Source organism: Portunus trituberculatus, chromosome 34 (genome assembly GCF_017591435.1).
Source record: "Portunus trituberculatus isolate SZX2019 chromosome 34, ASM1759143v1, whole genome shotgun sequence".
Lineage (NCBI taxonomy): Eukaryota > Metazoa > Arthropoda > Malacostraca > Decapoda > Portunidae > Portunus > Portunus trituberculatus.
Genome location: NC_059288.1, coordinates 5,181,485 through 5,209,316, shown reverse-complemented (window position 1 = coordinate 5,209,316; position 27,832 = coordinate 5,181,485). Strand labels below are relative to the sequence as shown.

The following is a 27,832-nucleotide window of genomic DNA, read 5'->3' as shown; positions in this document are numbered from 1 at the left end:
CACACACACACACGGTAATTTTAGTTTATTAGCCTGAAAAACAATTGTAAATAAGATAAATTGTCTTATTTTTTCTTTGTTCAACTTGAAAAAGAATTTAAAAGAACACAATAGTAAGAAAATTAAACAGAAGTAGTTGTAAATAGCAAAAAAGTTAACACAATAGCAACGCGTGACAAAAGGAAGCATTGTAGGTACTGGTAATTATTATATTATTATTTTTATTTTACCTTTGAAATAAATACTACGATAGGGCATTAACTGAAGCCAAAACATAGTGGAAATTATATATTATTTTTTTAAACTTTGAAATGATACGATAGAGAAATAAATAACTATAGCCAAAACATAGTGAAAATTATTTATGATTTTATTTTGACTTTGAAATGATATGATAGAGAATTAACTGAAGCCAAAAAAATAGTAGAAATTATGCGTTACTTTTCATCTTAACTTTGAAATAATACGATAGAGAATTAACTATAGCCAAAACATAGTAGAAATTATGTATTTTTTTTTTATTTTACCTTTGAAATAATACGATAGAAAACTAATTGAAGCCAAAATATAGTGAAAATTATGTATTTTTTTAAACTTTGAAATAATATGATAGAGAACTAACTATAGCCAAAACAGTAGAAATTATGTATTTTTTTCATTTTACCTTTGAAATAATACGATAGAGAACTAATTGAAGCTAAAATATAGTGAAAATTATGTATTTTTGTAAACTTTGAAATAATACGATAGAGAACTAACTATAGCCAAAACAGTAGAAATTATGTATTTTTTTCATTTTACCTTTGAAATAATACGATAGAGAACTAACTGAAGCCAAAACATAGAACATTATTTATCATTTTATTTTGAGAACTAAAGTCCGTTTAACCAAAGAATCCAGGCCGAAATTGCTAGTTCGGTTGGCAGCCCTGCCCACCCCCGCCGCCACTAAACCTTCCCGACACTTAAATTTTCTTCAAGTACATTTATTTTTCTTCACTTAACTCAATAGATATACAAGTTTATAGCTTGAAGAAAAATAAATGTACTTGAAGAAAATTTAAGTGTCGGGAAGGTTTAGTGGCGGCGAGGGTGGGCAGGGCTGCCAACCGAACTAGCAATTTCGGCCTGGATTCTTTGGTTGAACGGATTATATATAGTGAAAATTATGTATTATTTTTAAACTTTGAAATAATACTGAAGCCAAAACTAAGTGCAAATTATGTTCTCTTTTTAACTTTGAAATAATACTGTAGATAACTAATTGAACTTCACCAAACTAACTACAAAATTTATTCTGGAATATATTGGAACCATCACACTATTGTTTTGAAATACGTAAAAGAACAATAAGATAAAAGACTTTGCCAATTAGTTAATGACAATAATAACATGTCTAGAAATAAAAAAAAAAAAAAAATAGATAAAGAAAACTAAACAAATAAAAAATGAAAAACTCATAACCAAACAAAGCAAAAAAAGAAAAAAAAAAAAGAAAAGGAAAATTAATCAAAAACGAAAACTTAAAAACAAAAAGAAAATTAATCAAAACGAAAAAAAAAGGAAAAACTCATGAAAAAAAAAACAAAGCAAAATGAAGAAAAAGAAAGGAAAATCAACTAACCATTAATAAACAAGCTAACACACACACACACACACACACACACACACACACACACACACACACACACACACACACACACACACACACACACACACTCCACGCTTCCATACACTCCACATCTCTTCCTCAAGACCACACGCCCACTCCAGCCCACTCCACCCCACTCCAGCCCACTCCAGCCTTTCCACGTAACAATACATAATTCTGGATCGAAACTGAGATTGCATGAATATAAGAGAGAGAGAGAGAGAGAGAGAGAGAGAGAGAGAGAGAGAGAGAGAGAGAGAGAGAGAGAGAGAGTCTGATTAGATTTACTTGTATCAGAATCTTGTCTTGGATGGAAAATGGAAGAAAAAAATGTGTGTGTGTGTGTGTGTGTGTGTGTGTGTGTGTGTGTGTGTGTGTGTGTGTGTAGGTAACAAGAGAAGGATGAAAGAGAGAGAGAGAGAGAGAGAGAGAGAGAGAGAGAGAGAGAGAGAGAGAGAGTAATCTTTTCCTTCTCTTCTCACTCCTCCTCCTCCTCCTCCTCCTCCTCCTCCTCCTCCTCCTCCTCCTCCTCCTCCTCCTCCTCCTCCTCCTCCTCCTCCTCCTCCTCCTCCTCCTCCTCTTCCTCTTCCTCATCCTCATCCTCATCCTCCTCCTCCTCCTCCTCCTCCTCCTCCTCCTCCTCCTCCTCCTCCTCTTCCTCCTCCTCACACAGCATCATACTCAAAAGATCTGCAAATATTCCTTCTTCCTTTGTGTTCCTTTGTGCTTCCTGGCGAGAGGGAACCTTGATAAGCGAAATGCGACCTTCGGTAAATAGACGAGATGGTCGAAAATCAATCAACTTGACCCGCTTCTGTCCAGACTGAGCTCGGAAGACTTACTGAGAGAGGGAGAGAGAGAGAGAGAGAGAGAGAGAGAGAGAGAGAGAGAGAGAGAGTGTGTGTTTTTTTAATATTGTCTGTTCTCTTTAATACACTTTACACATTCTAGTTGATTCTCTCTCTCTCTCTCTCTCTCTCTCTCTCTCTCTCTCTCTCTCTCTCTCTCTCTCTCTCTCTCTCTCTCTCTCTCTCTCTCTCTCATAATTCTTCTTGCATTTTCTTACTCTTATTATTATCTCCTTCCTCCTCCTCCTCCTCCTCCTTCTCTTCCCCTCCTCCTCCTCCTCCTCCTCCTTCTCTTCCCCTCCTCCTCCTCTCTCTCACAAATTGATATTGTCTCATGGCAAACGAGAGAGAGAGAGAGAGAGAGAGAGAGAGAGAGAGAGAGAGAGAGTTTCACTGTTTGATCTGATCTGCTGCAGTCTCTGACGAGACAGCCAGACGTTACCCTACGGAACGAGCTCAGAGCTCATTATTTCCGATCTTCGGATAGGATAGGCCTGAGACCAGGCACACACCACACACCAGGACAACAAGGTCACAACTCCTCGATTTACATCCCGTACCTACTCACTGCTAGGTGAACACCACCTACACGTGAAAGGAGACACACCCAAATATCTCCACCCGGCCGGGGAATCGAACCCCGGTCCTCTGGTTTGTGAAGCCAGTGCTCTAACCACTGAGCTACCGGGCGTGTGAGTGTATGTATGTGTGTATCTTGTATGTGCATATATTAGTGTGTATAAATGCTTGTGTGTGTGTGTGTGTGTGTGTGTGTGTGTGTGTGTGTGTGTGTGTGTGTGTGTGTGTGTGTGTGTGTGTGTGTGTGTGTGTGTGTGTGTGTGTGTGTGTGTGTGTGTGTGTGTGTACTGGTATGTGTGCGTGTTTATATGCTACAGAGAGAGTGATAGTGTGTGTGTGTGTGTGTGTGTGTGTGTGTGTGTGTGTGTGTGTGTGTGTGTTTACAGGGCACTTTGATCTACAGCTTCGCCATGGACAGTGAAGGTGCCAAGCGAGCGGGTGACACTCCCCAATCACTGCCTGCTCAGGTAAGACTCATTAGGCACCAGGCACCTGTGTCCACCTGACCTCACCTGCCCTCACCTCACTTTACCTTACCTTACCTTTACCTTCGCTTCTTACTTTATCTTCTTATCTTACCTCTCCTTTCCTTACCATATCTTTCTTCCCTCACCTTATCTTACCTTCTCTTACCTTACCTCACCTTACCTACCCTCATCTCACCTTATCCTCCCTCACCTAACCTTACCTTCTCTTACCTCATCTTTCCTTTCCTTACCTAACGTTACCTTACCTAACCTCACCTCACCTATCCTCATCTGACGTGTCCTTCCCTCACCTCACCTCACCTTACTCTGAAACACTTCTCCGCTGCTCCTCAACTGTTTACAAAAGGTTCTGAATAAGCTGTGTGGGCATTTTCTCAAAGCTTTAGTGATAGATTAAGAAGATTTCCACCTTATTAATTTATGAAACACTTGAGAATATTTTTGAAGCCTTTAGTGACAGGTTAACAAGATTTCTACATTATTAGCCTGTGAAACACTTGGGAATGTCTTTGAAAGCCTCTAGTTGGAGATTCACGGCTTTATCCTTGTGTTTTTATGGTTTTAGTGACAGATTAACAAGATTTCTTTATCATTAGCTTGGGAAAACTCTTGAGATTACTTGCAAATGGTTCTAATTGAAATTACACGTGTTTTTAATGATGATTTTATAATTTTAGTAACATAATTATAAGATTTCTTTATTAACAGTTGCGGAAAAGACTTGTAAAATGCTCTGTTTAAAGTTGTACGTATTTTAGTGATGTATTTACGTTGTTAGTGGCAGATTAAGAAGATTGCTCATTATTAAGTGGAAGAGCAGTTTTGAGAATCCTGCTGATCATCTCTGCAAAACAGTCGTGGTGAGAGAGCAAAGTGTTCCAGAATATGGCTTATCTCCTTATCTTACTCTTATTCTTCCCTTATCTAGATTTCTCCTTCCTTATTCCTTCCCTCTTTTCTTCTCCATTTTGTCTTTCTTCCTTCCTCTTGTTTTTTTTTATTTCTTTCTCTTTCTCTTAAACTTTTTCTCATTGTCATCTCTCTTTTCTTTTCTTTCTTTCTTTTCTCCTTCCTCCACTTTTTCGTTTTGTTATGTTTCTTTATTTCCTTCATTCCTTCATCCTTCTCCCTTTGCTTTCTTTCTTTTTTTTTTTTTTTGCTTTCCTTTTTCACACCTTCCTTTCCCATCATTCCCTTCCCTCTGTTTTTCCCTTTTTCCCTTCCCTTCTCCCTTCCCTCCCATATATAATCCCAAATCTGATATATTTGCTATAGAAGATCACTCACACACACACACACACACACACACACACACACACACACACACACACACACACCTAACTGACCTGCCTGTGTGTGTTTGCGTGTGGGTGTTGCGTGCAGGCTGCTGACGGTGTGGGGACGAAGCCAGCGGCACCAGCTACGACTACTACTACTACTACTACGACTGCTACTACGACACCAGGCAAGCAGGAGCAGAATGGTGTCCCGGAGCACGACGACAACGATGATGTGGTGATGCGCAGCTCCCCACGACTGCCAGGAACGACTACCAAGGAGGATGTTAGCGTGAAGACGACCACGCAGGCGACTACTGAGCAAACACGACCTCAGGATGTCAAGAACGAGTCTCTGGCAGCGACAACGAGGCGTGACGATGGTGCCAAGTCCCCTGTCTCTATTGTTATTGATGAGACGACGCCACGACCCCACGACGACCACGAGGACGACCATGGCGCTTCAGGAGAGATGAAGGTCCCAGGTAAAGAGAAAGGAGAGGAGGGTGGTGATGATAGGGAGAGGAAGAAGGAGAAGGAGAAATGTGATGATGAGGAGAAGGAGAAAGACGAGAAGGAAGAAGAGGCAAAGCAGATGAGTGTCAAGGAGGAAAAGATTGGAAAAGAGGAGAAGAAAGAGGAGGATAAAGATGTGAATGGTGAAAAAGTGAAGGAGGAAAAGAAGAAGGAGGAGGAGAAGGAGGAGAAAGTGAATGGAAGAGAGGAGGAAAAGAAAGAGGAGAAGAAGGAAGAAGACAAAGGTTTGAGTGCGGAAAAGGGTGAGAAGGAGGCGATGGAAAAGAATGGGAAGGAGGAAGCAGTGAAGAATGGTGATAAAAGTGAGGAAAAGGAAGAAAAGAAGGAGGAGAAAGTTGACAAGGAAAAGGTGGAAGAAGGAGCCAATGGAAAGGAGGAAAAGGTTGAAATGAAGGAAGAAAAGCCGTGTGTGAAGGAAGAAAAGAAGGAAGAAAAGGAAGAAAAGGTTAATGGGCAGGAAAAAACGAGGGAAGAAAAGACTGAAGTGAAGGAAGAAAAGAAAGAAGAAAAGGAAGAAAAAGAAGAAAAGAAGGAAGAGAAGGTTGAGGTGAAGGAAGAAAAGAAAGAAGAAAAGAAGGAAGAGAAGGTAGAAGTGAAGGAAGAAAAGAAAGAGGAGAAAGCTGAGGTGAAAGAAAAAAAGGAGGAAGAGAAGGTTGAGGTGAAGGAAGACAAAAAAGAAGAGAAGGAAGAAAAGAAAGAAGAAAAGAAGGAGGAGAAAGTTGAAGTAAAGGAAGAAAAGAAGGAAGAGAAGGCTGAAGTGAAGGAAGAAAAGAAGGAAGAAAAGCCAATAGTGAAAGAAGAAAAGAAAGAAGAGAAGGTTGAAGTGAAAGAAGAAAAGAAAGAAGAAAAAGCTGCAGTGAAGGAAGAGAAACCAGAAGTGAAGGAAGAAAAGAAAGAAGAAAAGCCTGAAGAGAAGGAAGAAAAGAAAGAAGAAAAGAAGGAAGAAAAGGCTGAAGTTAAAGAAGAAAAGAAGGAAGAGAAAGAAGAAAAACCTGCAGTGAAGGAAGAAAAGAAAGAAGAGAAGAAGGAAGAGAAGGCTGAGGTGAAAGAAGAAAAGAAGGAAGAAAAGAAAGAAGAAAAAGTTGAAAGCAAGGAAGAAAAGAAGGAAGAAAAACCTGCAGTGAAGGAAGAGAAGGAAGAAAAGATGGAAACAAAAGAAGAGAAGAAGGAAGAGAAGGCTGAGGTGAAGGAAGACAAAAAAGAAGAAAAACCTGCAGTGAAAGAAGAAAAGAAGGAAGTGAAGGAAGAAAAGAAAGAAGAAAAGAAGGAAGAAAAGGTTGAAGTGAAGGAAGAAAAGAAGGAAGAGAAAACTGAGGTGAAGGAAGAGAAAAAGGAAGAAAAAGAAGAAAAACCAGCTGTAGCAGTGAAAGAAGAAAAGAAAGAAGAAAAGGTAGAGGCGAAGGAAGAAAAGAAAGAAAAGAAGGAAGAGAAACCTGAAATGAAAGAAGAAAAGAAAGAAGATGAAAAGGAAGAAAAGAAAGAGGAAAAGATTGAAGTGAAAGAAGAAAAGAAGGAAGAGAAGGCTGAGGTGAAGGAAGAAAAGAAGGAAGTGAAGGAAGAAAAGAGAGAAGAAAAAGTTGAGGTAAAAGAAGAAAAGAAGGAAGAAAAGTTGAAGTGAAAGAAGAAAAGAAGGAAGAAAAGGTTGAAGTGAAGGAAGAGAAGAAAGAAGAGAAGAAGGAGGAAGTACTAGCAGTGAAAGAAGAAAAGAAAGAAGAAAAACCTGCAGTGAAAGAAGAAAAGAAAGAAGAAAAGGCTGAAGTGAAGGAAGAAAAGAAAGAAGAAAAGGCTGAAGTGAAGGAAGAAAAGAAAGAAGAAAAAGAAAAGCCCACAGTTGCAGTGAAAGAAGAAAAGGAAGACAAACCTGCTGTGAAGGAAGAAAAGAAAGAAGAAAAGGTTGAAATGAAAGAAGAAAAGAAGGAAGAAAAAGCTGAAGAGAAGGAAGAAAAGAAGGAAGAAAAATCACCAGTTAAAGAAGAAAAGAAAGAAGAAAAGGCTGAAGTGAAAGAAGAAAAGAAAGAGGAAAAAGTTGAGGTGAAGGAAGAAAAGAAAGAAGAAAAGGCTGAAGTGAAAGAAGAAAAGAAGGAAGAAAAGGCTGAGATGAAGGAAGAAAAGGCTGAGGTGAAGGAAGAAAAGAAAGAAGAAAAGGTTGAAGTGAAGGAGGAAAAGAAAGAAGAAAAGAAGGAAGAGAAAGTTGAAGTGAAGGAAGAAAAGAAAGAAGAAAAATCTCCAGTTAAAGAAGAAAAGAAAGAAGACAAAAAGGAAGAAAAACCTGCTGTGAAGGAAGAAAAGAAAGAAGAAAAGGTTGAGGTGAAGGAAGAAAAGAAGGAAGTGAAGGAAGAAAAACCACCAAAGAAAGATGAAAAGAAGGAAGAAAAGAAAGAAGAAAAACCTGCAGTGAAAGAAGAAAAGGAAGAAAAGAAAGAAGAAAAACCTGCATTGAAGGAAGAAAAGAAAGAAGAAAAACTGCAGTGAAAGAAGAAAAGAAAGAAGAAAAGAAAGAAGAAAAACCTGCAGTGAAGGAAGAAAAGAAGGAAGAAAAACCTGCAGTGAAGGAAGAAAAGGAGGTAAAAACACCAACATCCCCAGTAGAAGAAGAAGTAAAGGAAGAAGAAGAAAAAGTAGAGAAGGACACTGAAGAAAAAGACAAAAGTGAAGAAATTGATGAAAAAGACGCAGGAAAAGAAGAAGAGAAGAAAATCACTGAAGAAACTCAGAAAGAAGACAAGGAAGAGGAAGAGGAGGAGGAGGAAGAGAAGTCAACTGAAAGGATAATAGAAGAGGAAGAGGAGAAGAAGGAGGAGAAGGAGAAGGAGGAGGAGGAAGAGGAAAAACCAGCAGATGCACAAGAGAAAGAGGAAGAGAAAGAGGATAAAGAAGACAAGGAAAAGGGAGAGAAAGAGAAGGAAGAAACGAAGGAAAAGAAGACAGTGACAGTGAAGAGAGGAAGAAAAGTAACAAGGAGAAAACAAGCAGGTGGGAAGAGGGAAAAATTAATAGTTTTTCTGGGCAATGTTTTCCCTTTTTTCCTCTCTCTCTCTCTCTCTCTCTCTCTCTCTCTCTCTCTCTCTCTCTCTCTCTCTCTCTCTCTCTCTCTCTCTCTCAAGTGTGTTTGCTTATTTGTTTGTTTATATAACTAGATTTTTGTTATTGGTGTTGTAGACAGACAGAGAGAGAGAGAGAGAGAGAGAGAGAGAGAGAGAGAGAGAGAGAGAGAGAGAGAGAATTACTTACTTAATTTACACATGGAAAGTATGTATATAGTTAGCATATTATTATTATTATCATTATCATTATAATTTATTTATTTATTTTATTAGATAAGTTAGTGAAGACAACTGCCACCACCACCACCACCACCACCATCACTGTTGATAGAATAGTGATGAACAGTGCTTAGAGAAACACTATTTACTATCTTTATAATGAATAGGTAATGCAGGGAAGTGTATGTATGTATGTATGTATGTATATATGTGTGTGTGTGTGTGCATGTGTGTGTGTGTGTGTGTGTGTGTGTGTGTGTGTGTGTGTGTGTGTGTGTGTGTGTGTGTGTGTGTGTGTGTGTGTGTGTGTGTATTTGGGTGTATTGTATATAGGTAGTGTCTCTATTGAAGTAATGTAGAGGTGTAGTGGTGTGGATATAGTGGTGATACTGTAGGTGTAGAGAGAGAGAGAGAGAGAGAGAGAGAGAGAGAGAGAGAGAGAGAGAGAGATTATTGTTGTTTTGCTCGTCTCCTGTTGTTTCCCTCTTGCCATTAACAAATAGGAGTGAACTAATAACAAAACAACGTGACTTTATACATAATTAATTTCAAACACATTTTTCTCACAGTTTTCAATACCTTGCGATGAAATTACCATGAAGATTACCCAAATATTTCTTTTGTAAATAAAAAAAAAAGAATATCTGCAAAAGAGAAATCATGATATTTTCTAATTATATGAATGAAAAACGTCTCTTAGTTTCTGTTCGAATGTCTTTTAATTAATCATAAACACAGCAGAGTTTGATGATAACCAGTGAACTTTATTAAATCCAACATAAGTTTATTTTGCTTTTTTCACAGTCAATAATTATTCGGAGACTGTTTGTTTGATTTCACTGCTTTTCAATTGTTGGTCTTTTCAAATTATCTCATCTACTGTAAGATTTAATAAGGACTAAAGGCAGTCTACCTGATCCTTTGTAAACCCAATTTGATATTTACAGTTAACAATAATGATTAACTATTTGTTGATTGATATTTTCAATTTTATACACGTATTTTTATGAAGCAAAATCCACCTTCTTAATTAAACATAGAACCAATTTCAGTATTCACAATTAGCGTTAACCTAAACCTTTCACATTTCTCTAAGTTTCCGAGACACCAAAACAACAAAAGTCGTCTCTCAGTCTTGCATAATTTCCAGCTATTGCTTTTTTTTCCTCTTTTTCCTCTCCTTGGGCTCCCAGGAGGGCCGCCTCTTTCCTTCCTTGCCTCCCTCCTTCCCTCCTGGGCTGCCTCACCACTCCCTGGGCTATCTTGTGTATTCATTGCCCCTAAAATGAAATAAAAAAAAAATAAATAAATCAAAATTCCCTCATGAACACACTGAGTATCTGAAACTCACTCAAAGAACTGCCACTAAATTTACCGCCTCGACCACCACCACCACCACCACCACTACCATCACCACCACCACCACCACCACTACATGGAAAAAAAAAAAAACACAGAATTTGACTCTATTGGCCTAAATGCACCTAAAACTCCCTGGAAGGCAGTATCCCATTGGTCTAAAGGAAGATATGCATTAGTAAGCCAAGATTGAGGTGTGTGTGCTTGCCAGGCCTCCCCCTCACACAAGATATACCATGTTGTACTGTACCATCTCACAGACAGATTTCCACCACTAGGGCCTTTTTTCGCCCTCAGCATCGTGGATCATGGCCGTCTCTCAGCCTCCATGCACGGATCTCTCTTCTTTCACTCACTGCAGTCTTGTTTTTTCCACTTTTTTCCACTTTTTCTCTTTTCCTGCACTGTTTTTTTGGGTGTTTTGTTTCCTCACTCAACGCTGATTGTTTATCTAGAATTTGTGCGTTCTTGCTTGTCTGCTACACGTTTGGGCACCTCAGTGTAGTGTGTGAGTGTAGGCTGGTGGTACACTCCCTAACACACCCAAGCAACATCTGGTAGAGTGTATGGTAGGGTGTATGGTGGCACTACACACCTTCCTACATTTCCTACAAGCACCATTACAAATAGATATAACACAATGTCTCGTTCTCTCTCTTTTCTACACTTCCTCAGTATACTCTTACTTTTCTCAATGCAAGTAATGTGTCTAAGGATGTTTTTAAGTTCATTCTACATCTATTTATTCCCTCGTATTTTTACCTACAAGCACCACAACTATAGTAGGTTATAAAATGATGGTTTGCCCCTTCTACACTTCCCTTCTACCCTTGCTACTGTCACACATCATAGACACGTGGTATAACGTACATAAGAGCAAACTTCTTACACCTGTAGTTAGAAAATATAAACCCTTCCAAACACACTAGAAATCATCTTAGAATATACACTAAAACACACTCACACACACACATGTACAGGCCTGGTCCATTTTGCGTGACCTAACCACATAGACAGGCTGACCCAAGCTGACACAGGCTGACCCGACTTTTGGCCCTCCCTACGCCACCAATGAGCTGCCCACCTGACCTCTGGCTGCCTCTGCTTGTCTGTGATTGGCTTACGCTGCCCATAGAGGTCACCATCGCCTAGGGGAGCGACCCACCACTGCCACTACTGCTGCCTCGCTCAGTTGCTCTCCTCGCCCAAACACTACACGCTGCCATCATACTCAGCCGCCAGCTGTGTGTGTGTCTGTGTGTCTGTCTGAGAGAGAGAGAGAGAGAGAGAGAGAGTGTGTGTGTGTGTGTAGTGATATTTTGCTGTCAGTTAGTGTGTGTGTGTGTGTGTGTGTGTGTGTGTGTGTGTGTGTGTGTTTACCATATTTTGTAACCAGCTGGTCTTTATGTGTGTCTGTGTGTGTGTGTGTGTGTCAGTTCACCACCCAAACAGGTAAAGTTTCCTTGTGTTTTCCTTCGAACGCTGCTTGTTTTTCATTTTTTTTCCATTTTTCTGCCTTGCCTTGGTGTGTGTGAGGCACTGGCACTGTCCCGGCCAGTGCCACCACAGCAGCCCGCCAGTAAGTGTCCCAGTCAACAGGATGGCAGTGACACTACACATGCCAGTCTATATTTTTACCCTATGGCGAAAAATTGCTGTTTTAACGCCTATGTATAGATGTGTAGATCTTATGCATAGATATACATAGCCTTTAGATAACTGTATATACACTATTTAATCCATATTCTTAGCGATAGTGTCTGCTAGTGCATCTTGTGGGGTTGATATTGACATTACGAGTGTTGACAATATTGAGTTGCTGACACATGTTCCTCTCCATTGTTTTTTGCAGAGGAGGGACACGATAGCGGGGTTGACGAGACCACGCAAGCCAAGGTGAGCCAGTGTGCCTTCAGTGTTGCATTGTCCAGTGTTCTTTGTATTCTCACATTATAAGGTGGGTTTCATTATAATGTTTCCATTGTATTTTCCTTGTTTTTTCATTGTTTTAGTTGTTTTTCATTGTATTCTCATTATTTTCATCGTATTTGCATTATATTGTCATTGTATTCTCATTATGATCATTAGTTTTCATTGTATTCTCATTATATTCATTGTTTTCATTATATTTTCATTGTATCTTCATTATTTTTGTTGTTTTTGCATTGTTTTTCATTGTACCTAGTTCTGTTTCCTGTGTCATGACTCATGAGGTTATGTTGCATTCATCGCTGTATTCTCATTGTATCTCCAATATTTTCATTGTATTTCCATTTTATTTTTTTTGTTTCAGTCATATTTCCTATAATCATGAGGTTATGTTGCATTCTTCATTGTACTTTCATTGTTTTCATTCTTTTCATTGTAACTAGTCCTGTTTCGTGTTTTGTGAGGTTGGATTGCATTTTTTATTGTATTTTCATTGTATTTTATTGTTTTCATTGTATTTTTCATTGTATCTAGTTCTATTACCCATATGGTGAGGTTAGTTAGGATTTCTCATTGTATGTTCATTGTTTTTATTGTACTATTTAGTCATGTTCCTTGTATCATGAGGTTTGATTGCATTCCTCATTGTATTTTCAGTGTTTTTCATCATTGTTTCATTGTATTTTGTTCATTTACCTGTATGGTGAGGTTAGGCTAGATTTCTCATTGTATTTTATTTTTTTTCATTGTTTTTTCATCTAGTCCTGTTTCCTGTATCATGAGGTTAGATTGTCTTCCTCATTGTATTTTCATTTTATTTTCATTGTACCTGTAGTCCTGATTAAGCTAAAGCAGTACTCTAATTGAAGTCCTCATTGTATTTTCATTGTGTCTTGTGAGATTGAGTTCAGATGGTCATTGTACATATTTTTCATTATATTATCTAGTCCTGACCAAACTAAAGGGAGGGTATAGTACTCTCATTGTTCCCTTTTCCTTGAGGTTTGAATTATATGGTCATTTTATTCTCATTGTATCTAGATTAATTCTTTCATTGCTAGAGTCCCAAATTTAACTACTTCCTTTTTAACTCTTCCTCATTTCAAACCCTATTTATTTCTACTCTTGTATCTTTATTCTTCCACATTTCATTCACTTTTTCTTCCTTTTCTTGTAGCTTTATTCTTTCACATTTCATACACTTTTCTCTCTTCTCTTGTATCGTTAAAGTCCCATTTTTTAACACCTATAACCCTCCTTACATCATTTCCATCTTTCCTGTTTTCTTCACACATCCTGCAATCTTTCCCTAACCTAACCTAATAGAACTTTTCCTAACCTAACCTACCCTAATCATTCCATTTCTCATCTAATACCAAGCCTTCATAATTTTCCCATCTGTAACTCTCATAACCTTCTCTACCTAACTTGCACCTTCCCAGCAGGAGAATGGAGGCAGCAGGTCCCCATCGAAGGGCTCGCGAGGTTCCCCCAAGAAGCGGATGCCCCGCTCCTCCGACCCGTCCCCCATCAAGCCCCGCACCCCCACGTCAGCCCCATCCCTGGAGCGTAAAGGTCTGTCCTTTTTTTTTTTTTTTTTGAGTGTTCTGGGTCTTTTTGGTGTCTTTATTGAGTCTTTGCTTTCCTTAGATGTTGGTTAAGAGGGGACCTGATAGAAGTATTTGAGTGGTATAGGGGTTACAACAAGGGACACATGAGCAAAGTTCTTAGGATCAGTAGCCAGGATAGAACCTGAAATAATGGGTTTAAGCTTGAGAAATTCAGGTTTAGGAAAGAAATGGGGAGGAACTGGTACTCTAATGGAGTGGTTGATGAATGGAGTGGACTTGGTAATCATAGTGTTAGTGCTGAGTCAATAGGGAGATTTAAAAGAAGATTAGAAATTTTATGGATCGAGATGATAAGTGGAATTAAGTACCTTTTGCTTATACAGGGACTGCCATGTGTAGGCCCAACAGCCTCTTGCAGCTTCCCTCTTTTCTTATGTTCTTATGTTTTTAAGTTCTTATGTTCTTGGGTCTTCTTTTGATCTTCTTTGGATCATCTGTAGTTGGTCTCCCTATTTTGAGCTTGAATGATTCTCTAGTGAAGGTGTTTTCTCATCATGACTTTTCTAAAGCTACACAAATGACTAGGTGGGTTCTCATGATTGTTTATTTAATCTTGTTAGTTTCTCACTTCAAAGATAGAAATTGCAATAAAACTCATGTTACTTCACTGTAACTAATATCCAAGGCCACAAAGATGATAAGTTGGGTTCTCAAGAGTGTTTCTTCTGTTAATAATGTAGAAATCTTGTTAAAACCATGAAACATTCTTTAAACATGTCACTTCAACTAGAGGTTTTATAAAAGGAGTGGATGTGTGGGGAAGGGTACCTAACCTAACCAAATACAATCTAACCTAACCTAATAAAGATAGTATTGCTCCTCTTTCACAATGCCAATTAGTGAGCTAGAGATGGGGAGTACCTAACCTAACCTAAGCTAATGTAACCTAACCTAACCTAGATTACCCTACCCTTACCTAACAGTGACACTTTCTCTTTCCCACAGTGCCAATGAACAAGGTCGAGGTGGGCAAGAGTGCCTCACCTAACCTGAAGGCCGTCAAGTCCAAGATCGGCAGCATGGACAACGCCACATACAAGCCGGGCGGAGGAAAGATCAAGATTGAATCAAAGAAGCTTGACTACTCTAAGGCGTCCAGCAGGATTGCCGCCAAGAACGATGCTTACCAACCTGGCGGAGGCGACAAGAAGGTGCGTTGTTGTTGTGGTGGTGGTGGTGGTGGTAAAGTTATGTATGGTAATGTTTCAGTATAGCTACACCTTGTTTATTCTATTATTTCCTTCCACACGTTGACAAAACCTATAGTATACACATTACACAATATTACAAAGTGGGAGAAAAATAGTAATAATAAAAACATAAGGAGGCATAGCTATACTGGACCATCACTGTACTATTTGTCAGAAAGGTATGGTGGTGGTGGTGGTGGTGATGGTGTTGGTAGGAAAAGAAGTTAAGCTTGTTATTCATTCAGGTGAGGTGTAATAGTAATCTTGTAATTGTTTATATATTGTGCTAGTAGGAGTAGTAGTAGTAGTAGTAGTAGTAGTAACATTTCTTCCTACTCACAAACAGACTCTTCTTTCTATACAAACACCTCTATTTCCTTCCATCAATTCTTCATTCATCTTTTCTTGTTCCTTACTTCTCTCCTAAACTTTCTTCACCTTTCTTTCACCTTCCTTACCTTGTCGTTCAATCCTTCTACCTCTCCTTCACCTTTCTATATCCATCACTCCTTCAATCCTTCCTTCACCTTCCTTACCTTGTCCTTCAGTCCTTGTACCTCTCCTTCACCTTTCTATATCATCATTCCTTCAATCCTTCCTTCACCTTCCTTTCACCCTCCTTACCCTGTACTTCACACCTACCTCTCCTTCATCTTTCCTATTCCTTCTTTCACCACCACCTATCCTTTACACACCCCCTTCACTCTCCCTATACATCTCCTATCAAGTCAATCTATCATCTATCACTTCCTGTCATGTCCTCCTATCTCTTTCTCCTATCAAATCTACCTATCATCTCCTATCACCTCCTGTCATGTCCTCCTATTTTTTTTCTCCTATCATGTCAATCTATAATTTTCTTATCATGTACTCCTATCATGTCTACCTATCATTTTTACCTATCATATCCCACAATGACAATGAACAAGAGTGAGGTAGGGAAGAGTGCCTAACCCAACCCAACCCAACCCAACCTAAGCTAACCTAACCTAACCCAACCCAACCCAACCCAACCCAAGCCAACCTAACCTACACATAATGTAACTTAACCTAACTTAACCTAACCTAACCCACAGATTGAGTCGCAGAAGCTTAAATGGAAAGTCTCCAGCAAGATTGGCTCCCTGGACAACAAGGACCACAAGCCCGGCGGTGGGGACAAGAAAATCGAGAGCCAGAAGCTGAAATTTGCCGCACAGTCCAAGATCGGCTCCAAGGAGAACATCAAACACAAACCAGGTGGTGGCGAGATCAAGGTAAGGTTTTGGCCTATTGTTACTGTCAGTGTCATTGTTCTGCGTTACTTGTGTTGTTATTCATTGTTATGGCTTAGTCTTAATATTAGTGCTTAAGTGTTTGTTCTATCATTTTTCACATACATACACTTCACTAAAAAGGTTATTATTAGTGTTATTAAGTATTGTTATTGGTTTTCTTGTTTATGATTATCACTTTCTATATTTACATTGTTTATTGTTGCTTAAATTATGATTGACAACACTGCCCCTCTCTCTCCAACACACCGATCTATTCTTGCCTACAGTCAGACGTTCTGAATGAGGTGTGAATGAAAAGTTTAGTGTAAGATAAGAGGGAAAAAAACTTTAATTGTGTTTTTGATTGGTGGTAATAATGATGATGCGACAAATGAACGATAAGTCGTGTGAGGAGAAACACACACAAACATACACACAGAAACCTTATCAATTCCCTATAAATATAGATAAAAAACATCATCAGGATTTCTTTCTCAGACTCAGCTAATTTATCTTCTCTTAACCCTTAACACGCACAAATACACACACACACACACACACACACACACACACACACCTTATCAATGCATTATTCACCCAAAAATATTGACAAAAACATCACCACCATTTATTTCCCAGACTCAAACTAACTTCCCTTCCCTTAACCCAACAACTAAGCAAAACAAACACACAAACACACACACATAGAAACCTTATCAATTCAACGCATTATTTCCCAAAAATACAGATAAAGCAAAGAAACACACACTCACACATGCACACTCACATTCACACCCTCACACCCTCATACACTCAATCTACCAGGCTTTCTCTCTCCATATGAACCCACGATGCTTTCTTCTTCCCATTCCTTACCCGGAGAGCAGAAGAAGAGCCCAAAGTCTGAAACAAAAGTAAGTCAAGTTGATCTCACAAGGAACCCTCTGTCGCTTTTACTGTTGGGCCTTCAGTGTAGCCAGCCCAAGTCTTCCATACAGTGCTCTACCCTTGCCTCTGTTATTCACCCCAGCTGGTACATAGAGTTGTAGATTCTCAAGTGTATTTTTGCTGTGTATTTTCCCTACTTTTTACAGGGTTTCATGGTGTGTTTTTAAGTCAAGATGTTTTTTAAGGGTGTTTTTCATAGGTCTATATATCTGTTGTTTTTTTAAGTGTGTTTTAAGGGTCTAGTCATAGTTTTAGTGGTTGTAGTGGATGTTATTAGGGTTTTTCAGGCTGTTTTTAAAGGTCTAGTGGTAGTTTTAGTTTTTTCAAGGGTGTTTTTAAGGTTTAGTTGTGGTTTAAGGGGTTGTAGTGGATGTTATTGGAGATTTTAAGGGTTTTTATGGTATTGACATCTATTAGGGTCTTTAAGGGTGTCTTTTAATGTCTAGTGGTAGTTTCAGTGGTTGTAGTGGATGCTATTGGGATTTTAAAGGTGTTTTTTATGGGTATAGATATTTTTGGGTGTTTAAGGGTGTTTTAAGGGTGTTGTGGTAGTTTTAGTAGTTGTAGTGGATGTTATGGGATTTTTAAGGATGTTTTTAAGGGTCTTGTGATAGTTTAAGTGGTAGTAGTAGATGATGTTGAACTTTTACAGGTGTTTTTCTTTCTTTTCTTTCTTTTTTTTAATAGTTCAACAAAAGCTAGTGTTATTTTGACAAATAATAGTGGCAATGATAATTTTTTTCCCCAAGGATGTTTTAAGAATTCCATCAGTAGTTTGACAATACCGATGATCATTTTAATAGACTTGAATTATGTATAGTGTGATTTTCAAAGGTGATTTCATGACTTTTTTGCAAAACCTAGACTGAATCACAAGAAAAGGTGAATAACAGAAACAAGGGAAAATAATCACTCTATTCATGCACACACAAACATACACAAACACATGCACACATACCCATGCACACACACACATACAAGCACAAGGTAAGGCATGAGAACAGCCACAGAACAGCCATAGAACAGAGCAGGAGAGAGCAGAGGATCAGCAAGCAGTCCTGGGAGGTAACAAGAAGGTACAGTGCTGCCAATAGCTCACTCGTAGCGCACTGCAACAATACAGTACTGAAGTGTGACTGTCGTGTCTGTCAGGGGCTTCACCAAGGGCCCCACAACTCTAGAGCACCTGGTAGCCTGTGATGAACCTGAACCCCACTCATTGCACTCTCTCAGACTTCAAGTGACAGGTTTACTCAGTGTTGTATCCCTGCCATGCTCTCTTGTCTCTCCCCACCAGTGTTGAAATGTGTTTGTGTGTGTATGTGTGTGTGCATTATTCACCACAGTCACTTACTGGTCACCCAACCAGCATTCCCATTATGGAGCAAGCTCAGAGCTCATAGACTGATCTTCAAGTAGGACTGAGACCACACCACACTCCACACAGAGGGACAGCGAGGCCACAGTCCCTCAAATTACATCTGGTACCTACTTGCTGCTAGGTGAACAGTGAACAGGGGCTACACATTAAGAGGCTTGTCCATTTGCCTCGCTGTGCCCGGAAGTCGAACCCAGGCCTTCTTGGTTGTGAGTTGAGTGTGCTAACCACTACACTACGCGGTGTGTGTGTGTGTGTGCGTTTGGGGTTTGGTTTTAAAGATTTTGTATTTATTTAAAAGAGTTCATGTTAGGTTTATCTTGTGGTTTGAGGAAGGTTTATGATTCAGTTGGTAGGTTTAGTATGTTAGTGAGTGTTGTGGTTTTTAGTGAGATTTGTGAGTCTAAAAGGGTTTATTTGGAGGTTTATGAAAGGAATGTCAAGAAGGGTTACGGAGATGAATTTCTGAAAAGCTGTTGCCTGGAAGAATCATAAGGTTATGGAAAAGTGTGAAAAGTTTACATGCTAAGAATGAAAAATTATAGGAATTTAGGCAAAATGTTTACCAGAAAGTCAGTTAATGAATTATTAGAAAAGATTACCATAATAGTAAAAAAAAATGAATGAAAAAAAAAATGCTCCCCAAAAACACTTATTTTGAAAAATTTTAGAAAAAAATATTTATTCAAAAGATTAATACAAAAAGTAAACCAAAGAAATTATCCACAAAAAAATTTACCAGAAATTTTGCAAAAAAGAGAGAAAGGAAAAAAAAAAAAAAAAACTCACACACACAAAGTAACCCAAACCTGGACGCAACACTGGTGACGGTGAGAGAACAAGACAAGAGGGCAGCGGTGAGGGCATGTAATGACAGGTCAGCATGAGAGCAGTGACCTGACCTCCACCACCAGCACAGGTCATGCCGGGTCAGCAGTGCTGCCGGTAGCAGCTGTCAGTGCCAACCTTGTAGACTTGATGCCGCACTCAAATTTTGTTGTGTTGGATTGGACTGTTTTGATTTTTCTTTGCCAACCTGCTCTCCTCCCACAGCTGCCGTGTGTGTGTGTGTGTGTGTGTGTGTGTGTGATTGACAGACAGAAAGATGAACAGAATTACAGACAGACTGACTGACTGACTGACTGACAGGTAAACAGATGAAGAGAAGTGAAGACTGGTAGACAAGGGGACAGACAGGCAAACAGAAAGGCAGACAAACAGATAAATAGTCAGGCAAAATTTTGTTCTACTAAGAAATATATTTGAACAAGGTTAGAGTAAAGCATTTAAAGTTAGATAGACAGAGTGACATATAGACACAGAGGCAGAGGCTGACGTATAGACAAACAGACTGACAGATAAACAGACAGGCAGATTTTTAGTTTAGAATAACTGAATTTGAATACATGTTAGAGAGAGACATAGACAGAGACAAAAACAGAGAGACTGACAGATTCAAATAAAAAATGAATAAAAGATAAAAATTGAAGTTACAAATTTAATTCAAACAGTGAAGAAAGAAAGAGATGAATGAGTGAGTGAATGAGACAAAAGTTGATGCAGTTGTCATGAGTAAAACCAGTCATTCACCATTATCACTTCACCACTATCACTATCACCAGAATGTCACCAGCACAGTGAAGGGGAGAAGTTAAGTAGTAACAAACCAGTGACCAACACTCACTTCCTTTGTAATTTGCATGTTCCTTCACTTTTACAGTCCTCTGAGGTGCTAAGATTAGGTTAGGCTCTGGTGGGGGTCTTCAAATGGTACAGAGGACATAAGGCTGATTAAGATGGGGGTCTGGTGGAGGTCTTAAGTAATACAGGGGGCTTAACACCTTCAGTACTATGACATGTTTTCATATTCATTCAGGTTACTATTTGGTGATTTTATACAGGTTCAAAAACTTATGTGGGGATTAAAATAGTGAACACTCTTGTTATTAATCGTCTGACCTCCATAGATGCTTCCTAATGTAAATAGATTTGTCTAATCACACCCAAAAACTCAAGGTAGAAATTTGTCCCAGTACTGAAGGAGTTAAGGGTGACTAAGATGGGGTTCAATAGAGGTCTTCAAGTGATACAGGGAGCTTAAGAGTAACTAAGAGATCTAATGGAGGTCCTCAAGTGATACAGGGGACTTAATCTTAATTTTCACGATCAATATTCAGAGTAAAAGAAAGAATTTAAGATAGGGAATTAGACTAGGAAAATAAGGGTATTAATAAGAAAGGAGAGTGGCAAATAAAGTCATTCAAAATATCAGACTGTCACCAAATTAATGCTAAAGAAAATGAATTAGAGTGTCAGAGAAAGTGAGAGGGTTTGATCAAGACTGGAGGAAGGGTAGACTGTTGGGTTGATTAGAAGGTGTTAGACTCTCAAGAAGGTGAGAGGATGTAAGACTGAAGGAAGGAACTGTCATGATGTTAGAGACTTAAAAAAGGACAAATTACCAAAAAATGTGCACAGCTTACCTAAAAACAATGCACAAATCACTCAACATTACAAATTATAAATCATACAAATTCAGAAAAGAACAAACAAAAGATCTAATAAATCACAAAAAAAGATACTAAAATACATAGATAATATCCAAATAATACACAAAAATACACAAATGATACAAAGAATGCACAAAAATGCTGAGAAACACCAAACACTGACTCAAAACTAAAGGAAAAATATTCAAATCACAACCAGAGATACACAAAGCACTGAAACAAATAAATAAATAGATGTGTAAATAAATAAAATAAATGAATAAATAATAATAATAATGAAATACCACAAAAATGATGAGAATAATAGATGGAAGTGAGTGAGAGGCCAAGTTTCTCTATACACCACCAAACACCCACCTAACTTCTCCCTGGGTCTGTGCCTCACCAGTTAATCACCAGGGCAGTGGTAGGAGTAGCCCCCCCACATGCTGTGCTTTGCATTTTGCAGATTGAGAACCAAAAGTTGGATTTCAGGGACAAAGCCTCAAGTAAAGTAGGGTCACTAAACAATGTACAGCATAAGGCTGGTGGTGGGGATAAGAAAATATTTGATGACAAGGAGTACCTGAGACAGATGCAAGGCTCCCCCTGCAACACTTCCACTAGTAAGGCATCCTCTGAGGCAAACCTCTCAGGCACACAGGTAAGAAGTAAGGCTTTCATGTATGTGTCTCTTCTCTCTCTGTGTTCCTTGTTTGGGCTCAAGGGCTCAGATCAAGGTTCCTTCCATCCCTTTCTCTCTATCTATCGGGCTTTTTCAGGTCTTTTTGCAGTCCTTGTCTTTGTTCTCTCTCTACCTATCTAGTTTTTTCAGGTCTTTTTATTCCTCTTGTGTGTCTTTGTGGTCTGAATTTGGTTCTTTTCTTTCTTCTTTCTATCCATTTATCTCTTTCAGGTCTTTTTGCAGTTTTTTTTTCTTTCTTTCTCTCCATCTAAATTTTTTCAGGTCTTTTGGGGTATAAATGAGTGTCTTTCTTTCTCATGTGTGTCCTTTGCATCTAGATTGGGTTTTATTTCTTCCTCTTCTCTCTCTCTATCTGTTTTTTTTTTTTTTTTTTTTTTGTCTTTTTGCAGTTTTTTTTCTATCTACTCTTTTATCTAAGTTTTTTCTGGTCTTTTGGGATATAAATGAATTTTTTTCTTTAGTCTAGTTAAGGTTCCATTTCCTTCTTTTCTCCAACTTTCTGGGTTTTTCAGGTCTTTTTGCAGTCCTTTTCTTTCTTCTCTCTACCTATCTCTTTTTTTTTTTGGAGGGGTTGGGGGGGGCAGGCAGAGTTATGAGTGAGTGTTTTCTTTCCCTTATGTGCCCTTTTGGGTCTAGATTGTGCTATTTTTCTTTCTCTTTTTTTCTCTCTTGCTTTTTGAAGTCTTTTTTCACTCCTTTTCTCTCTCTATCTATATTTCTTTTTTAAGTCTTTTCCCTTTCTTTTGTGTGTTTTTAGGTCTAAATTAAGTTTTTCTTTTTTTTCTCTCTCTCTCTCTCTCTCTCTCTCTCTCTCTCTCTCTCTCTCTCTCTCTCTCTCTCTCTCTCTCTCTCTCTCTCTCTCTCTCTCTCTCTCTCTCTCTCTCTCTCTCTCTCTCTCTCTCTCTCTCTCTCTCTCTCTCTCTCTCTCTCTCTCTCTCTCTCTCTCTCTCTAGCCCTTTTTCATCCTGTTTCTTGTTTGTTGTCTTAGATTTTTGCTTTTAATGTTATTGTTTTTATTGTTTTGAAATGTATTTTATTTTCAAGTTCCTGTTTATATTCTTTTCTGTTTGATTGTATGACAATTTTTACCTTCAGAGAGAGAGAGAGAGAGAGAGAGAGAGAGAGAGAATAATAACATTAATATTATTACTGTGATTATTTTGTGATTGTTATTAAATGTAGTAGTGGTAGAAGTAATAGTAGTAGGGGTAGTAGTAGTATTCCTAGTGGTAGTAATAGTAATAGTAGTGCTGGTAGTGGTAATAGTAGTAGTGGTAGTAGTAGTAGTAGTAGTATGTAATAAGATGATAATAATGATAACAATAATGATAGTAGTAGTAGTAGTAGTAGTAGTACTAGTTAATATTATTATTATTAGAAGTAGTAGCAGTAGTAGTAGTTGCAGAGTAGTAACAACAAAACAAACAAACCAATAAATACACTACACCACAACCACTCCTACCACCATCACCACTAACACCACCAGCAGTACCACCAGTAGTAGCAGTAGCAACAAAAACCAACAAAAGCAAGACTACCACAACACTCCTACCACTACCACTAATGCTCCTTCCTTACCCCACAGAGCCCCAGCCCAGGCCTCACCTCCCCGGCCACACAGGTAAAGGCACGGCACGGTCAGCGCTTACCTGTACACCCGAGACACACCCTCCCTCGGCCCCCTGTCTCTCGGCCCCCTGTATCTCGGCACTCTGTTTCCCGCCACTGTGTCTCCCGGCCCCCTGTCTCTCTCTCGGCCAGTGCACGCTTGGGCCAGCTCTCCTGATATGCATTGCAGCTTCATTTCTTATCTTTTGGGTATTTTTTGTAGTTTGTAAGCTTCAGTAGATGCTAGAAATGACATAGGGTGGTTATTTTTTAGCTTCATGTATAGTAATAAAAATTTTCTTCAATAGACGCCAGAATTAACTTTCCTGATGTGCATTGCTGCTTCATTTCTTTTCTTTTGTTTTTTTTTGTAGTTTGTAAGCTTCAGTAGATGCCAAAAATGGTGTAGGGTGGAAGTTTTGATGTTTATGATATACATAGTACTCAAAATATTCTTCGGTAAATGCCAGGATTGGGTATTCTTTTATGCATTGCAGCTTCTTTTCTTATTGCCGGGGATTTTTTTTTTTTTTTTTTTTAGTTTGTAAGCTTCAATAGATGCTAAAAATGGTATATGGTGGAAATTAGTTCATGGTATAACTTTCTTTAAATGTTTGGTAATGCTGCTCTTATATGCACTGCAGCTTCTTTCCTTATCTTCTGGGTATTTTGTAAGCTTCAGTAGATGCTAGAAGTTACATATGATGGAAATAAGTTCAAGATAAAGGTTTCTTTAGTAAATACTTGGGTTAGCTGCTTTAATATGTATTGCAGTGTAGTGTGTTAGCTTTGGTAGATGCTAGAAGGAAGAGACAACTGGGATTTTAGGCTTGTGTATAATTTTTAAGAACTGTATTTATTGATCTATCCTTTTTATATGTAAATGGCAATGGTAAATGGCAAAATATTCCATTACTTTTAGCCCCTTCAGTACTATGACTTGTTTTCATATTCATTCTGCTTACAATTTGGCAATTTTATACAGCTTCAGAAACTCATGTTGGGGATTAGAATAGTGAAGACTGTGGCCATTAATCTTGTGACCTCCATATACTTTTCCTAATTTAAATAAAATCATATAATCATACCCAAAACTCAAGGTAAAAAATGTGTCCCAGTAATGAAGGGGTTAATCATAAGAGAGGAAAGATTTGGATTTTAAAGTGAATGAATTACCTTAAGCCTGGATGTAAAACTGTCATTTGTCATCTGTCCTTCCCTTGCCTTGTGTGTGTGAAGTGTGGTGAACTCTGCACCTCTGCCGAGCTTCTCTGTATTGGGTGTCACTACAGTAATAGAGGCACAATGGCACTTTACACTATACGAGGCTGGGAAGGCTAGATATTAATGCATGATGTAAGGGGTGAGGTGTTTATTGAGTATGGTATCTGCGTTTAGTATTATGCTATCAATGGTTTTTATTTTCATTGTATTTTTTATTATTATTATTATTACGACTATTATCTGTCATGGCCTGGTGACTGGAGTACTTGTGAGGGAATGGTCTCATTGTAAAAGGGCTGTGGTGTGTGGCCAGCTGTGTGTATGTATGTGGCCAGCTGTGTGGGCATGTGTGGCCAACTGTGTGTGGTGTGGGGCTTACTGTGGGTGTGTGTGATCATCTGTGTATGGTGTGTTGCCAACTGTGAGTGTGTGTTGCCAGCTGTGAGTGTGTATGACCAGCTGTAGTACATCTGTGTTGCCAGCTATGGTATGTGTGTGTGGCCAGCTGTGGTACATGTTTGTGGCCAGCTATGGTATGTGTGTGTGGCCAGCTGTGGTACATGTGTGTGGCCAGCTATGGTATGTGTGTGTGGTCAGCTGTGAGTGTGTGGCCAGCTGTGGTACATGTGTGTGGCCAGCTATGGTATGTGTGTGTGGTCAGCTGTGTGTGTCAGCTATGGTATGTGTGTGTGTGTCAGCTGTGGTACATATGTGTGGCCAGCTGTGAGTGTGTGGTACATGTGTGTGTTCAGCTGTGGTACATGTGTGTTGCCAGCTATGGGTGTGTGTCCAGCTGTGGTGTGCCTAAGCTGGAGTGTAGTAGGGAAAAACACTGATTCCTTAACCTATCTCAATTTATTTATCTCTGTTTCAGGATGAGACGCTGGAGCAGGCAGCAGCAGCAGTAGCAGCAGCAGGCGCCACATCCCCTTCAAGCAGAGGCACAACCCCTGCCCACTGAGTCAGCAGAGGAGGGAAGCAGGGAAGCTGATGTGAGGCTGATATGTGAAGCAGCAGGGAGGAAGGAGGAAGCCAGCCAGCATTCACTGTTACATCTCCTTAGACTGAGCCGAACTAATCCTACCTTGACTCTAAGGCTAAAAGTACGAGGCGAGATGGATTACCCGTCTCACTCTCTCTCTCTCTCTCAAATCAGTCTTATGGTTTAGTCTCAAAGCATTGCATCAAGAGAGGATCTGCCAAGGGTGTCTTGTAAACGCCTTGGGAGGTTGCGGCGTTTATTGACAGACGTTTTGGCAATGTACTACTACGTAAGAATACTTCTGTCCACTGCATTGTCCCTTTGTTCATGTGCATTCACTGTCGGTCCAGAAGTCATGTGTGTGTTTTGGAGTCAGAAATGTCACTTAGTCTGTCCCTCTCTCACCACTGCGGCTCGGCCACGCGCTGCCTGAATGCATGTCAACAATGGGAAGAATTTCTGCAGGCGCTTTTGATACATGGTAAATAGATTGTTACTACTGCTACTATTCAGACTACTACTATTACTACTACTATTCCTACAATTGCAGTACTACTTAGGCTGTTATTACTACTCTTACTACTACTACTACTACTACTACTACTACTACTACTACTACTACTACTACTACTACTACTACTACTACTACTACTACTACTACTACTACTACTACTACTACTACTACTACTACTACTACTACTTCTACTTCTACTACTACTACTACTACTACTACTACTACTACTACTACTACTACTACTACTACTACTACTACTACTACTACTGCTGCTTCTACATTGCCAGGAACATAATTCTGTGTGTTAAACCTTGGAACAATTTTTTTGTGTATATAGATGACATAAAGAAGAAATAATGTAGTTGTTCATATTATCATTGCATCATAAAGCCAATCATTCTTAATTTCCAGACATTTCAGTCAAGGCAAGAAAATAGAGTAATAAAAAAAAGCATATATATATAAAAAAAAAACATTCATTAGTCAAGTTGTAAAAAGTTTCGTTCATTTTATTTCTAGTATTATCATTTGTATTGTGTTTTTTGTATATGTTCTTTTTTTTCCTTGCTACATAGAGAAGTTAGCAATAAAGTGCTATGCTCCACTAGCTAGCATGTGGGACATTAGCTGTTACTCTTACTTTTATTATTATTACTATTATTATCATTTTGTCTTTTTTTTTATATATAGAAGGGCAAGAAAGGCTGTGTTGTTTATATATATGTATTGAGGTGTGTGTTGCAGATGCTTAAAATATGTGATAGGGTTTATAATAGAGTAGAATGAGAGATTACTGAAGAAAAACATAAAACTGGTTTGTGAGATAGAAGGAAAACTTAAGAGGAAGAAAACAGGAGAAAATTAAGAAATTATCAATGAAAGAACAGATAGATAGGGACTGTGACAGGTTAAACAAAAATTGCTGAAAAAGGCTAAAAAAATTATTTGTTGGAAGGAAAAATTAATGAGGGAAAGAACAAGAGCAAATAAAGAGAAAATTATCAGTCAAAGAACAAATGGATAAGATGTCAGACATATTGGAGAAAGAGAATCATTTAGGTCAAATCTTATAAAGAAAGGTTTGAGTTAGAAGAAAAAGCTACAAGGAAAGAAAATAAGAGATAAAGAAATGATATCAGTTAAAATGAAAACCTATTGATGTAAAGAAACAAGAGAGAAAACATAGTTCTTAATGAAAAAAGGCATCATAAACCAGACCGAACCAAGAAACACTGTATTGATTGATGTATGAATGTAGTACAGGATGATGATAGAACAGGGATCAGGGTAGATTTATAAAGGAGATGAACTAGGAAATACATAGAGATTAAATCAGATCAAATGAATACATGTTATTGACAAGTGAAAAGGAAATTATGTATTGCTTGAAAAAATACATCAGAAAAAAAAATCTACAGTACATTTTAACTATTTGTCTGAGATTCCTTTAAAATTGAATGTATGTATGCTTGTATATCGTTTTATTATGTGAAAGTATTATATAACCGTCTCAACTTTTCTTTTTCTTTTTTTCTTTTCCTTTTTTTTTACCTGCAAATTTGTGTGAAAAAAAAAGAAAACTTCAGCTTATTACGATTAATTGTCTTTCGTGTGTCTCACTCCATAATGTCATTCTTAACTACTTCCAACTGAGTTTTTTGAAAGATAAAATCCATGAAATATGTTAAAAAAATGATGAAATAAAAATACATGTACTAAAAATGCATGGGAGTTTTCATTCTCTCTCTCTCTCTCTCTCTCTCCTTTTATGTAAGAGGGAAATGCAGGTTGAGGACAACATAAAGCAAAGAAAAAAAGGCACACTAAGTTGCTACATTTCTCTTGCAGGTCTGAAAGGGATAAATGTCTGGAAACTTCCCTCTTAAATGAAGTCAAGTCATAGGAAGTTTGAAATACAGAAGTAGGCTGGGAATTACAGAGTTTATCAGAGAAAGCCGCCGTGGTACAGTGGAAC

At 38.5% G+C, this 27,832-nt stretch overlaps 1 protein-coding gene across 1 annotated transcript in view; it reads left to right on the top strand.

The window, feature by feature from the left end:
* The window catches only part of LOC123512706 (microtubule-associated protein 2-like), a 29,885-nt gene extending 2,304 nt beyond the window's left edge, over nt 1-27,581 (top strand). The window contains exons 2-11 of the mRNA XM_045269245.1: nt 3,482-3,545; nt 4,950-5,328; nt 11,855-11,898; nt 13,374-13,506; nt 14,508-14,713; nt 15,829-16,008; nt 16,896-16,922; nt 21,293-21,487; nt 23,115-23,150; nt 25,236-27,581. Of these exons, the coding sequence (XP_045125180.1) occupies nt 3,489-3,545; nt 4,950-5,328; nt 11,855-11,898; nt 13,374-13,506; nt 14,508-14,713; nt 15,829-16,008; nt 16,896-16,922; nt 21,293-21,487; nt 23,115-23,150; nt 25,236-25,322 (1,344 nt within the window). The 5' untranslated portion in view covers nt 3,482-3,488 and the 3' untranslated portion in view covers nt 25,323-27,581. The remainder of the gene's footprint in view (nt 1-3,481; nt 3,546-4,949; nt 5,329-11,854; nt 11,899-13,373; nt 13,507-14,507; nt 14,714-15,828; nt 16,009-16,895; nt 16,923-21,292; nt 21,488-23,114; nt 23,151-25,235) is intronic.
* The last annotated feature ends 251 nt before the right edge of the window (nt 27,582-27,832 follow it).